The sequence below is a fragment of the Eupeodes corollae genome, chromosome 3 (assembly GCF_945859685.1).
Source record: "Eupeodes corollae chromosome 3, idEupCoro1.1, whole genome shotgun sequence".
Classification (NCBI taxonomy): Eukaryota; Metazoa; Arthropoda; class Insecta; order Diptera; family Syrphidae; genus Eupeodes; species Eupeodes corollae.
This window is the reverse complement of record NC_079149.1, coordinates 22,926,505-22,941,182: the sequence shown is the minus strand read 5'-3', so window position 1 is coordinate 22,941,182 and position 14,678 is coordinate 22,926,505. Positions and strand designations below refer to the sequence as shown.

Below are 14,678 nucleotides of genomic sequence, written 5' to 3'. Positions count from 1 at the left end.
GTTTTGTCGTAAACTATTTCTCTGGAAAGTTAATTTGCGCACTATTGTATCGAGCCAACCAAAATCTAGAGCATATTCAGCAAATATTTTACTCACCCAAAAATAAAACATTTTTTCACAGACTAAGATTAGCAGTAAGTGGTCGTGTTTTCTAGCTAACCGTTGCGAAAATCGATCATCAGATGGTACTAAATATAATATTTGTAATAAAAATACGAAAACTTTGCTCAAAAGTCCATACTATTTATTTTATTGTATTGTTTTACAATTATTGTATAGATTTACACTATTGGTTTATTACCTCCAAGAATATTCCCTAGGTCAAGGTTAATATCAAGAGCACCTTCTGTATTTACGGCCCTACGTAGACGATTACCGACTGTAGCTTTAATAAGTGATTCAGCTTTTTTTTCACCAACATCAACATTAGCATCAATTTTGGGTCTTAAGAATTTCGGCTTCAAGATTATCCTTTACATTGACATTAGCAAGAGGTCCATCATTGATCGTACGTGATTGAGTAAGAACATTGGCATCGACATCGGCATCAATAGTTGATCCACCACCGTTCGTTAGAGTTTCATCAAGAGGAAGAAGGTCAAGCTCAATACTAGTAAATCCGTCTGTATTTACAGCCCTACGTAGACGATTACCGACTTCAGCTGTAATAAGTGATTCAGCTTTTTTTTCACCAACATCAACTTCAGCATCAATTTTGGACTTAAGAATTTCGGCTTCAACAAGAGAACCACCGTTGCTTAGAGTTTTATCAATAGGAAGGGCAGCACTTGTAGAAAGGCCAACAACTGCCACAAGAGCGACGAACACCAATTTGAATGCGAACATTTTTTTAAGAAAAAAACTTTAGTAGCTATTAAACCGTCTGAGGAAGAGTGCGAACTAGTTGACTTTCAAGCAATTCCTCGGGGTTTTATACTGAAAGTACTGCAAAACTAAGCAAATAAAGCATTGCGTAATTTGATAAACGGAAACAGAAAATGAATAAATAATAATTAGGAATGGCAAATGAAAACAAGAAAACGTAAATGATTTGAAATACACTTACTCGTATGTTTAAACAAAATTAAACTTTCTATTATTCTGAAAAAAAACAACAAATTTCTCACGAGGGCCGTACCAGACTTTTTTTTTGTTTGTGCAAATCAAATAAGAATAAGCGCATGGAAGGTTCAAACTTAATTCTGGTGACGAAAGCAGAAGTACATTTCGGAAAGTTTTAAGTTTCCTGCAGTAAATCGCTTCTGAATTGGGTTTTAATTCTGACATTGACATTTTTCAACTGATCAAGTTGTAATGCCTTGCGCAAGAAAGTGCATTGTATTGTTTGGCAGGGGAAGGGGGCCTCCATTTAAGTCTTAGGGTTTAAATGATTCGAAGCGTCCCACACTGATAATTTCAATATTGTACTGGGAACTAAATAGAGTCCACGTACAATCAAAGAATTTACATTCAATCTCTACGGTTTTCGGTGGAGATGTATTTGAGGAGTTAATTCAATGAATTTTTATTAGGAAAACAATTTATTTAAATACTAAAAAGCGGTAGCAACAATATTTCTATGGCATGAAACAACTTGAAATTCAATTTGGTAACAGCATAACAAAATAAAAATAACAAGATTTTTTTATAAAATTAAGAAAGTTGGACGTCAATATTTGTGTTTTGTTATCAAGATACTATTTTGAAGTTAATTTTATTTATTATTTGTGTAAAAGAAATGTTATTTATTTATTTGTGTAAAAGAAATGTCGATTTGACTTCTAGCAGCTGTTTGAAACGTTATTGTAAGAGTTTGTTAAATTAATTTGTTTAAGAATTGATTTAATTTCAGGTTTGACAATTATTCGAAGTTGCTCAATTTATAAACAAAAACTTAAATTGAATTGAATTGAATTTGTTGTCGGTAACACAAAATTTATTTAAAGTCGAATCTGTATTGGTTTATGAGATATGGTATCCTTAACGTACGAACAGACATCTCTTTAAGCATTTTTGATTGATCGCGTTTCTAGGGACCTTAAAACGTAGAAAAATGTCAAAATTTTTTAATTCGACAAATCGGACCGCTTACAATAACTTCCTATTTGAAGTTAATAAAAGAATTATTCCTGACACAAAACTTCTAATTTTTAGAATTAGTCAGATACAAATTTTTATTTGAGTAACTAGGTTTTGCTGATCTGCTTGTAGACTTTCTCGCTCTTACAAAACAAGAAACTACATCTATAAGGCAATATAGCTATTTTATTTACAGTCAGGAAGCAAATGTATTATCGACAGAAGGTCCTCAAGAACTTGAGGAATATTGATGGAAATTTCGTAGATAATACCTTAACAGTTCTGAGTGGTGTAGAAATTCATGATGCATGTCAACCGGAAGCCATCTTAGGCCTGAGTTTCATCCCAATTTGTACCGGAACTTAAGAAACTAGCGTAAATTTCACGAATCTCCCATCTTCCTGTGATTTTCATCATAAGGAGTAACACAAATGTAGAACCCGTGGTTAGTGCGTTGGACTGACATGCAAGGGGTCTTGGGTTCAATCCCTGCCTGTGTTGACAAATCCTTTAAGACTAATTCTTGTCATGAAAAAGTGCTTTCTCAAATTTGCCGTTCGGATTCGGCTTTAAATTGTAGGTCCCTTCCATTCCTGACAACAGTACTCGCTCACAAGAATGGCTGAGAGTTGTAAGTCACTAGGCCCTGGTTCACAACGGACTGTTGCGCCACCCAATTTTATTTTTATTTATTTTAGAGTTACGCAAATAAAAATAGAAAAAAGATCAATTAATAAGCCTGAAAGTCCTTGTTCCATTAAGATAAATTAAATCTTTTTAGATTAAAAAAAAATAGTGAAAAATAAATCTTCAGTTGCTGTTTTTGCAAAGTGGCGCCGAAGGAATTTCAATTTAGATTCCATGTCCTGGGTTATGGCCTGATTTATGCTTTCCTTGTTTGTCTGAACTCGGAACATTATGCAAACAAGCTCACAAGTCGAGCATAGGTATATTTTTCTATTTTCGAGCAGTTATGTACATATGTATCAACATATTAGATGGAAAGATATTCTACAGAGCATAACAAACCGCTAAAAGACACAAATGTCCCATATTTAGTTTCATTATTTATCCAGAAATTGGTGCCAGAAAAGATTGTGAACTTTTTTGAGTTTAGCAAACAACTACATACGAGGCAATATACGAATATGGGCGTGTTGTTTCTTATTTCCAATATACTATGTTGAGGTCCTGGGGGAGATTTTAAAATCATAAGCTAACAAAGTTGACATATTTGTAAACAAAAAACGACCCAACCCCAGAAAGAAGCAAGACTAAGTATGTGAAAATGATGGATGAGATTATCTTTTATATTAATATTAAAAGCACATAATATTTTCCTTTACTTTGGGAAAATGCTTTTAAATGTAGGTTTTTCCTTCTTTTCATTTACTTGTGTTTTCCCGAGCTCGAGTTCCACAGTGGGCCCAAAATTGTGTGGTATTTTGCTTAAACGTGTGATGCAAAAAAAATTTCGTAGATTTTCTTTGATGAAAATCAGTAAACTTCGATTTCAATAGTCCATACGATAATTAAATAAACTATTGTATTAAATGTGCTCATTATAGGTTAGGTATGCATATAAGTTGGGGATTTATTACGTCATCGGCACACGTACAAGATTCATGTAGATCCTTTGTGCCACCCAGAAGTATTTAACTTCTCTGAAAATAAAATATAAGGACCTATGATGTTTATGGATTCTCTCGGCTCTAGCCATTTAGAGGTTTTTATGAAGGCTAATAGGAGGGTTTTTTGAAATGCCTACCTGTGTCTAAGTGTGTGTTTCTAGTGTAGCATAGTGTGGGTCAGAGGCATAAGTAGTGGGCTGGGCTGTATCTTTATGCTCTTCCTCATCATTGCAGCCTTTGCTAATGTCGTTGGTGGTAAGCCGTAGCACCTGTTAGCATGCGCACAAGCACTCTAAGAGCTTAACCGGGTTTATTTTATTCGAAAACCTGAGGCTTTCCCATCTTTTATTATATTTTTGAAGTTTCTTGTTGCCAATGACCTGTTTATGTAATTTTCTTAAAGGTCCAATGGTAGAAGATTGAGTATTGCTTTCTTTCCTGCAGTTAGATTGATCGTTAGTCCTTCTCTGTCTTTGACTACACATTCCATTCTCTGTATCCTTGTAAGGGTTTCTGGATTTTCAGTACCGGTCTGACGATTGCAGTGTACATCCACTTTTGTTTTTAGAATAGGCATGTTTGAAAGGGGATAAGAATTCAGGCCCGATATTACTGTGGATATGGATATCTAAAAGTCTCTCTAACGTTTTAAGAGTAAACTATGTGAGACTACTTGTTCTGTAACCTTTAGCAGTAGTGTGGTTGAGCTAACCAGCTTTAGTTATGAAAACTATACTAACCTCGCACCACAACCTTAGAACATATCGTCATCTGAGGCTAATGTGGAATATATTGTAAAAGTGTAGGATATATCTTAACCTTAGCTTCACAGAGAAAATATAGAAAAAATAGAAAAAAAACGGTTTCATACATTTTTGGCCAACGATAAGGCAAGAAACTAAGCAACCAGGAAATTTCCTGGCACAATTTCCTGTTCAATTGAGACACGAGAAACGTTTCTTCTACACTGTCTTCGAATTTCTTCACAATTTTACCGATTTCTTGTGAAGACTCTTAATTATTTAAATGCGCAAAAAAGTAAGTAATCTTATCTTAAACTTTTAAACGATCCATTATCGCAAATTTAAAATGTTCAACTTATATTATGACCCTGAGTGTGATAAGCATCAAATTTCAAGTTATCAACTTTTTTTTAAATTTTAAAAGACTTGAACAGACATTTAAAACTTTATTTTTTTTATTGACGTAAGATTTTAAATAAACGTGCCCCACTGTGAGTTGTTTTGAAAAACAAGACACATTTTGTATTTATTTAGCCCACAAAATAAATAATAACAATAAAAACAAATTAATGAATCAATTCATCTTTTATGTGAAGCCGCCTTAATTCAATAGAATCTAATTAGATGATAATAACACTTGAACCAAAAAAAATTGGTACACACTCAATTTATTTAATTTAATGATGTGTACATTAAAAAATGTGGGGGTTTGAAGCTGAGGTCTATTATTTTGTGTTTTTGAATTATTAAACATATCCATATAAAATTATTCATTCACAATATTCTTGTATTTTATTTGTTTATATTTTTTTTATAGATTTTCGGTAAAAGTTTTAACATCGTTCTGTCAACAAACCGATGGAGTGCCTTTAGCTGGAGTTGTTGTCATTGGTGATGGACAATCAGCACGTGCGATTGCTTTGTCAGGACATTCAATGCAGATTCCAGTCCTTTGGGCAAGAGGAGGAACAGCAAATATTCATAGTACGCATAGTGAGGTATTTATTGTTTCATAATGTATTTACTATTTTTTGAAATTTTCAATGTTAAGGGTGGAGTATTTTGTTTCATTTATTATTCAAACTTCTTTAAAGTTTTTAATTTACAGGAAAAAATTTAAAACTCGAGGTTTTGCTCAAACATATCACATAACGATGATAGAGTAGTCAAAAAAATGTGTTCCACGATTCTGTCCGTTCGTTTGTCCTCTCCTACTTGGGTTCTCAGACCTGTCTAGGCATAGGGCCTCTAATACGCCTACGCGCCAATCGTGTTCGGAGATGTGTTTCAGTTCCACAAAACTATTGCCTAGTGACGCTGATTCCGCCTTGACTGTCCTGCGCCATGTGCTTCTCGGCACAGCTCTTCTTCCATCTTGTGTGAGCGTGCCACTAACGTCTTCGTATTATAGATTCTGTAGGTACCTGTTTTTGATATACGGTATGGCTATAAAATCCTCAGGTTGTTACGAAGACATCTATTCACGAAGGTTTGCAGCTTTATTGTTGTGTCTGAAGTTACTTTCCAAGTGCTGTACCCATAAAGAAGTACAGATTCGACATTTGTGCGAAGCAATAGTAGCTTTGTTCTTAAGAGTTATTCCTCTGAATTTTTGACAGCATACCGAAATCCGCTTTTACTTTACCGGTTCGGCAGATGTCGTCTTGTTTGGTTCCGCCTTCGATGGAGACGATACTTTCAAGGTATTGAAAGCTCTCCACTTTTTCCACCGGTTGCGAGGAAATATTTATTCGAGAGGATGCTCGGGTTCCGAGGCTGTTAATTTTTGTTTTGATGGAATTAATTTTCAGCCCCTTAACTTCTGCTTTTTTCTCCACACTTGTTGTCATTTGATGGAGATCCATAATCCTATCTGAGAGTAAGCAAACATCGTTTGCGTAATCCAAGTGCAATAATAGGATGTCAAAGCCCATTGGATCCATCCGCTACCTGAGAGAGCTGAGCGCAGTACATCGCTTATCACCAACAAAAACAATAGTGACGACAGAATACAGCCCTGTCTAACTCCGCTTCGGATTTCAAAATAATCTGACAAACAATCGGGTAGAACGTCACACTTGGATCCATCATATGTTGCTTTAATAATATCAGTTAGTTTTCCTGGGATGCCTCTTTTCCGCAAAGCTAGTCAGATATATTCAAAGGCCTTCTCGAAGTCGATAAACAGCAGCTGTAGTGGTGATCGATATTCAACGCACTGTTCAATAATGATTCGCAGGGTGTTGAAATGATCAATATAGGAGGAACCAGCGTGGAATCCTGCTTGTTCGGAATCGAATGTGGCCTCACGGTGTTTTCTGATGCGTTCAGGTGGCAGGTAGAACTCAAATTCCTCTCCAATATTCGTACTTTGTAAGATCTCTTTTTTTTTGGGTTCTTGACGATAATTCCCTTCTTGCACTCATGGGGGAAGCTTTCGGTAGTCCAGGCTTCTTTTATGAGCGGATAAAGCAGTTTGCTTGATGACGTTAGCACTGCTTGTAGAAGCAATGCGGGAATTCCATCAAGTCCTACCACTTTCTTGTTCTTAAGTGCTTTAATTGCGGCAACGATCTCGTCTTTACTGGGAGGTGCTGTGTGGATTCGAGGATTAGTTGTTTGCAAATACTCATTTTAAAACCGAGGAAAAGTGTTCTTTCCACCTTCTGACTCGCTCATCCACCGAACTTATCACAGTACCGTCACCTTCTTTCACTAGGTCTTGATTTCACCGTCCAGCTCTTGGTAATTCTGTAAACGGTCCTGCTGTTATACCTGTTTGCAGCACATTCTGCTTCTTGCGCCAATGCGTTGATTAAGTTACGCTTGTAGCGGCAAATATTACTCCAGCTCGTTTCTTTTTTCCTATTGTGCAACAGTTATTCGATCCCTTAACTGTTTGCGTTCGTTGATCCTCGACCAAGATTCTTGTGAAAGCCAAGTGTTGTTGCTTCCTTTTTTCCGATCGACTATTCTGTCAGCACCTGAAATGAAAACATTTTTCACAGCATTCCAATCTTGTTTGATGTCGTCATGTAATGTGCTGCTGATTGTTCTCATTTCGTTTGACAGGTGGTCCCTAAATTGTTGACGAGTTGTGGGATCCTTTAGTCTGGCGATGTTGAATTTGGTGCTCGTGTTGTTCCGTTGGATCTTCAAATTGTAGCTGTATATAATCTTAGGGTAGCTATCGTTAAGTGGCGGTCACAGGCAAGTCCCATGTCGGCGCCTCTTCTGTTTCATACATCCAAGAGACTGCTTCTAAAGCGTCGACTAATCGCGAAGTGGTCAATTGGGTTGGAAGACGCTTATCTGTCCGTCAACACACAGTTAATTTTATGACAGAGTTTGTGCTTAAACATAGTGCCACCAATCACAAGGCTAGTGGCGGTGCAGAAGTCAATGAACCTCTCATCATTATCATTGCAATTGCCGACTCCCTGAACACCCATCACATGCTTTAGCTCGTTGTTGTCACTGCTAACCTTAGCATGGAGGTCTCTCATAACCAAAATAATATCTACACGAGGAGTTTTGTTGTAGGCGGGTCCTTGTTAACTATAAAAGCATTTTTTCTCTTTATCAGATGCGAGCGGGTCATATCTGAAACGTAGCTTTGATAACCCTTTCCCCAAGGGGCTCCCACGAAATAAGGTTTTTAGTTGCAGTTTTTGTAAGGAGTTACCCATTCACAGCTTCTCGAGCGTTTCCTGGTTAGTGAATAAAGTAGAGCAGTACAGTGTTACGAGTCGGTGACTTGTAGTTGCCCGATTACAACCATCGCACTTCGCTTAATCTTAAGGTGTCTATCCTGTACTGCATAAATTCTCTCTCGAATTGGAGGAATCTGGCATTGTGTGGACCTTCACTTCATACGTCCAGAAGCATCCTCACATTCCAGAAAACATTCAACGAGTTATCATTAATTATCCGAGGCGTAATTTCGGTTTCCGTAGCGGGATGGAGTTCAGTTACGAAGAGTGCTAATCTCCGTAACTTTCCTGAAGAGTCAGGAAACTTCGCAGTTTCAATTTTTGCTAACTTATGCATATAGGGATACACAAATCATTGCCCGGGGGCGACCACGAGGAGGTAAAGCAAGAACTTCGAAAGTTGCATCCCAAAAAAACTTTTAGGCAATCACCAAAAACCCGATATGCCATGCCGCAGGCATCCCCTCTTCTGTACAGCATAAACCCTTTGGTTAATAGAGTTTAATCTTGAAAAAAAAAGCTTTGAAAAAAATATTTATTAACAGAAGTCCGCAATAAAATGTCTGATCAGACATCACAAGAGCCCCTCAGATTTCGTCGCTAATCCTCAGAAGATAAGAAACACTGGACTTATGCGACTCTTCTGCTTTAATAAGAACCCATGTCAAGCATTTGAACCAATTGATTTAGCCTCTGAAGACCACGGATCAACTCATGTCCGCTCGGCTTGATACACATGAGGGGCAACCAAATGAGAGACTAGATAAGCCTGAACTTCAAGCCCTCATTGCTAACATTAGTAATGCTTTCTCTAAAATGAATTCCCTAGAATGTTTCCCTTTACGCATTTCACCAGAGACCATTTCAAGATCTCACTTTTGGACAAGACATAGATGAAAACGATCTCTGAGAGCTTGCTCTCGATGCAGTTCTACAACGCTAGTAGACCTTTGCTGTTGGTGGAGAGCTCATTCGCAAACGATACTTGAAGGTCATCCCTGGCAACCTTGATTGTGTGTGCAATTGCGCTGGAAGGGCCTCTTTTTAAGATCTATTACACTTAGCGGCCTTTTCTGCAACGAATGTTGTCCTTCAAGTAGACAATCGTTTCGGGACTAGCGGTGTAGACTAGCGCATTTACAATACCCCACAAAAAAAAGTAAAACGGCGTTAAATCGCACGTTCTTGGAGGTCAATTCTCGGGTCGGTAATTTGAAAGTATCCGGTTACTTACCAAACGTTTCCTTCAATAAATAAATTGTGGCACGAGTTGTGTGTCGTCTCCTAATTTTTTGGAAAAGTACAGATAGTTGTGTCCAACAATTGCACCTAGTCGTTGATGAACATTATGTATAAACACTTCAACGGCACGCTTACAAGATCCAATTGGTCAATTGTCAATGGTCAGAATGGTGGAAAGAAATGGCAACAGTAGATGACAATTTGATCATTTGATTTGAAGAAAATCATCTTCAGTGATGAGGCACATTTCCAACTTAGTAAATCGTCAAAAATCAGAATTAACACATGGAGACTCACATAGAGTGACCGCTTGGTGCGGTTTAGGGACTAGTGACATCATCGGGAAGTATTTTTTTCAAAAATGAGGTCTGGTAGTTACTAGGAATGGTGTTCGCTATCGTGAGATGATAACGAGGTTTTTATGTCCCGAATTGGAAGATATGGAGATGGACGGTATGTGGTTTCAACAGGACGTTTCCACATACAGGTAACGAAATTTGCGCGACAAACTAAATGGCGGTGTTATGTCACCTGATTTGACACCCTTCGATTTCTTTCTCAATTATGCCTTAGCGTCATAGAATAGAATTTCAGAAAATTGGAGGGTGGTATGCATCCGGGGTCGCACCTGCTTTTGGTCGATTTTTTGTTCCATATATATACTGCGTGTCACTTGAATAGGGGCAAGCTTTTTTCATTTTTTATTTAACGTTGTTTTTCAAACCCTTGAATGAATGAATTAATTTGATAGTTTATATTGAGAGATTATGAGAAAATTAAATCTTCACTTGGGTCGCTGCCACCCTAAAGCCCCTCTGCAATTGACCAATTAGGAGAAAAAATAAGCGAAATTGTTAGATCATCTGCTTCCCAGATGTAAAAGTTCTGGGATTCCATTTCCGAACCTTGTTTACATGTCAAGATGACTTTCACTACGCTTTCCCAGACACAGTCGATAATTTGCTTGATTCTGTAATAGTCCTTGATGAACTGAAACTTAAAATAAAGAACAATAAGTCCCCAGGAATTGATGGCATTCCCTGTGAATTTATAAAAAAACCTTATCTTTACGATTCCACTTGCATTCCCACGAGCTTTAATAAAGCTGTTATATTTTCAATATTTAAGAAACTTGATGCTAGCTTACCTAAGAATTGCAGAGGTATTTCAATATTACATTCCATTAAAAAAGTATTTGCTAGAATCCTATTCAAAATACTTTTTAATTGGGAAGACTCAAAAAATCGCTTAAGTATGTTTCAAGCTAGTTTTCGTGAGGGCTTTTCAACGGTTGATCATATTTTTGCTTTATCGAGTATTAATAACAAACAAATCCAAAAGAAAAAGAAGATGTTATGCTTGTTTTATCGACTTTAAAGTTGCATTTGATACCGTCAATCGACAAGCTCTCATTTACAAAATGGCCTTACTTGGTATTTCTAGAAAATTTCTAAATATCTACGAACATTTTTTTATGTGAAACTTATGCTGCAGTTTGGATGGGCCATGGTTTCAAACGACTGCAGGTGTTCCCCAAGGATGTATCCTTAGCCCAATCTTGTTTGCTCTCTACATTGATGATATTTCAGATAATTTACCCGGTGGAGTTTGTTTTTCTGATATTCTCGTAAAAGTACTTCCTTACGTGGATGACTTGGTTATGCTAGCGGATAACCTATCTTTTCTCCAGCTAGGGTCCAAACGTACTGGAATATCTTTGAACTTTAAATAAACTTAGAGAAAACAAAGATAATGGTATTTCAGGCACGGAGTTGTAGTAGGTTGAGAGAAGAAAGGTGGTTCCTTAACAACCAACCTATTGAAATAGTACAGGAATACAAATATCTAGTTAGAGTAAAGAAGCTACAGTAGCTCTCAACATAATGTGGCCAACTGGCTTCTCAAACAAAAACATAGACCAAGTTTCTAAATACCGAGTTTTCCAAGCAACTATTAACACTTGCTTGTCTTACGGTATTCAAGTTTTTGGTCACACCTATTTTAAAGAATTTGAGTTTATACAATAAAAGAAGTCAAGAGTTGTTATGTGCTAAAGATATGGTTCGTGGAATGATTGTACAAAAGGTGAAAGCTATTAGTTGCGATGTGTGTCTGAAAGGTAAAATAAGTGCTCTACCGTTTCCTTAATATGCTGGCAAATCTACCACGAGTGTGTTAGAAATAGTTCATAGCGATGTCTGTGGCTCAATGAAAACTTCGTCTCTTAGTGGTGCGAAATTTTTGATCACATTTGCCGACAATTTTAGGCGAAAGATATTCGTTTATTTTATAAAAAACAAAAGCGATGTTTTTAAAACCTTTAAGACATTTAAGGCAGCAGTGGAGTTAGAAACAGGTGAAAAATTGAAAATGTTGCGATCAGATAACGGTGGGGAATATGGTAACCGAGAATTCACTGAATTTCTTTAGCGAGAAGGTATCCGAAGACAACTTACTGTTCCGTATACCCCAGAAGAAAATGGAATGGCTGAGCGGGTAAATCGGACTTTGGTGGAAATGGGTCGATGCATGTTAATAGATTGTTCTATACCTGAATTTCTCTGGGCAGAGGCTATAAACACTACCGTATACCTGGGAAACCGTTCACCAACAAAGTTGCTCCTTGATCTGAAACCATATGAGGCATGGTGTGGTAAAAAAACAAATTGTTCCTATCTAGAGGTTTTTGGTAGAAAGGGTATTGTTCTAGATAAAATGCCAAAAAGGAGTGCATAATGGTAGGATACGCAGAAGAATCAAAGAAGAATACCTTTACGACCAAAGTAAGAGAACAGTCATTGTAGCACGAGATGTGAGGTTCCTTCGTTCATGATGATTTTTCGGGATTAATATTGGACACCAAAGTGGAGGCTTTACATCTCCAATAAAAAATGATCTACAATTTTCTGACGAAGAAGATTTTTATGATGCGAATGAGTCCCAGAAGGTTTCTTTGTGCCTCGATAAAGAAGACCATTGTGAACCTATATCAGAAGCCGAGCAAACAGATGCTGATGTAACGTCTACGCCATGTAGTGCGGGTGTTAATCTAATACATAATACAGTTGGCGATGGTGAGGTTAGTGCTGTAAATGATGATGATACTCGTAGTTCAAAATCTCCAAGAAAGTTAACTATACAAATTTTATGCAAAGTAGGTAGTACCCGTGGCATGATGGTTTGTGCGTTGGACTGTCATGCAAGGGGTCTTGGGTTCAATCCCTGCCTATGCTACTATAATTTAAAAAAAATAATTTTCGCGGGTACTGCCTCTTGCGAGGAATTGACAAATCCTTTAAGAGTAATTCTTGTCATGAAAAAGTGCTTTCTCAAACTAGCCGTTCGGATTCGGCATAAAATTGTAGGTCCCCTCCATTCCTGACAACATTACTCGCACACAGGAATGGTTGAGAGTTGTAAGTCACTAGGCCCTGGTTCACAACGGACTGTTGCGCCACCCCATTTGATTTTGATTTTGAGGTATAATGAAAGCATCCATAATGTAAATCCGAAAAATCCAACGAGCGTTGAGGAAGCTCTGCAAGGCCCAGATGCAGACAAGTGGAAGGCAGCAATGGTGCCTGAGTTCGACTCACTGATGAAGAATGAGACATGGGAGTTGGTGGATGTGCCTGCAAATCGTAGACCTATTAAATCCAAATGGGTATTCAATGTAAAGTATGACAAAAATGGGTTTGCGGTCCTGTATAAAGCGCGCTTGGTTGCTAAGGGATGCAGCCTAATATACGGGGTTGACTACACCGAAATTTGTCCTCCTGTGGTGAGGTATTCTTCGATTCGAATGGGAGATTTAAAGGGAAGGTGTACATGTATCAGCCTGAGTATTTTATAGATGAATTCAAGAAAGAAAAGATGTGCAGATTAAAGAAGGCGGACGGCTTGAAGCATTCCGGAAGAAACTGGAATGAGGAGTTAAATAACTTTTTGAGAGGCCTAGGGTTTGAAAGGTGTCATGGAGATGCATGTGTGTACGTGCTAAAAAGACCTGCCGAAACAATTATAGTCGCTGTGTACGTTGATGGCATTTTGCTTGCGTGCTCCGATTCCAAGACACTAGACCACATAAAGTTCGTAATTGGTTGTAGATTTGAGGTTGTCGACAAAGGAACTATTGAGCATTTCCTTGGAATGGAATTAACGAAATGTTTAAACGGAATTAAAATCTCAAAAAACAGCAGCTAATCCGCAATCTACTTGATGATTTTGGAATGCAGGAATGCCGAAGCTGCACAACTCCTTTAGATCCTGGGACTAAGTTCAATAAGTGCGATGACTGTTCCAATTGCAACAAAGTGGATCAGAAGCAGTTTCAGTCATTGATCGGCTCGTTGACGTATTTGAGTATTTGCTCAGGGCTGCAAAGCACATTTTAAGGTACCTAAATTCAACCCTTAACTTTAAACTTTCTTATTTTCAGAATGGTGAAAAATTGAAGGGCTTCGTAGATGCTGAATGGGGTGGAAAAATGTAGACAGAAAGTCGTACAATGGCTTCGCCTTTTTCCTCGCTATTACATGGGGAAGCAAAAAGAAAATTTCCATGGCCTTAAGTACTACAGAGGCAGAATATGTGGCTCTCACAACAGCATCAAAGAAAGTTGTGTACCTACGTCGTAATTTGTCGCATTAAATACTAATGCGACAAATTATTTCAATAATAGACTATCTGCGACAGCTATAGGCACATGAGCGTGACAATATTTACCATTTCATAGCTATTTGTCCGATACATGGCCCCATATTCTCCTAACTTGAACATCATGAAAAACGTGCTTTAAAGAAAAGTCTACGAAGAAAGAAAACAATACCAAAAAACCGAAGAGATTATTGAATCCATAAAACGGTCCTGGGCCCAAATTTCGCTCAACTATCTGACAGCATTTTATGAATCCATACACCACAGGTAACTTGAAGTAATATAGAAATCAGGAGGCAGTACATATTACAAAAAAATGTTTTAGTCCATTCAATAAACTGAGCATTTACCTAAACCTTAAGATTTTTTGTTGTTTTTTTTACTTTAAGGGATCTTACAGATTTTTTTTTTTTATAATTTGCAGGCACTCAAGGGGTTATTAGTACCCTTTATATGTTTATATTTAAACACAGTGCGAGCATTACGAAAATAGGGAAGGATTAAAAAGGAGATACCGATGCACATTGGTCTTAAAGTTCTGAACATCAAAATGGGAGGGAAAAACAGAGTTGGCTAAAGCATTCCACATTCTCGATGTGCGATTTAAGAAAGAA

The 14,678-nt window shown here is 37.5% G+C and overlaps 1 protein-coding gene across 3 annotated transcripts in view; it reads left to right on the top strand.

Moving 5' to 3' along the window:
* The window catches only part of LOC129949971 (uncharacterized), a 286,002-nt gene that overhangs the window by 122,460 nt on the left and 148,864 nt on the right, over nucleotides 1–14,678 (top strand). For all 3 annotated transcript variants that reach the window (XM_056061724.1, XM_056061723.1, XM_056061722.1), the window contains exon 3: nucleotides 5,271–5,451. In XM_056061724.1, the coding sequence (XP_055917699.1) occupies nucleotides 5,271–5,451 (181 nt within the window). The remainder of the gene's footprint in view (nucleotides 1–5,270; nucleotides 5,452–14,678) is intronic.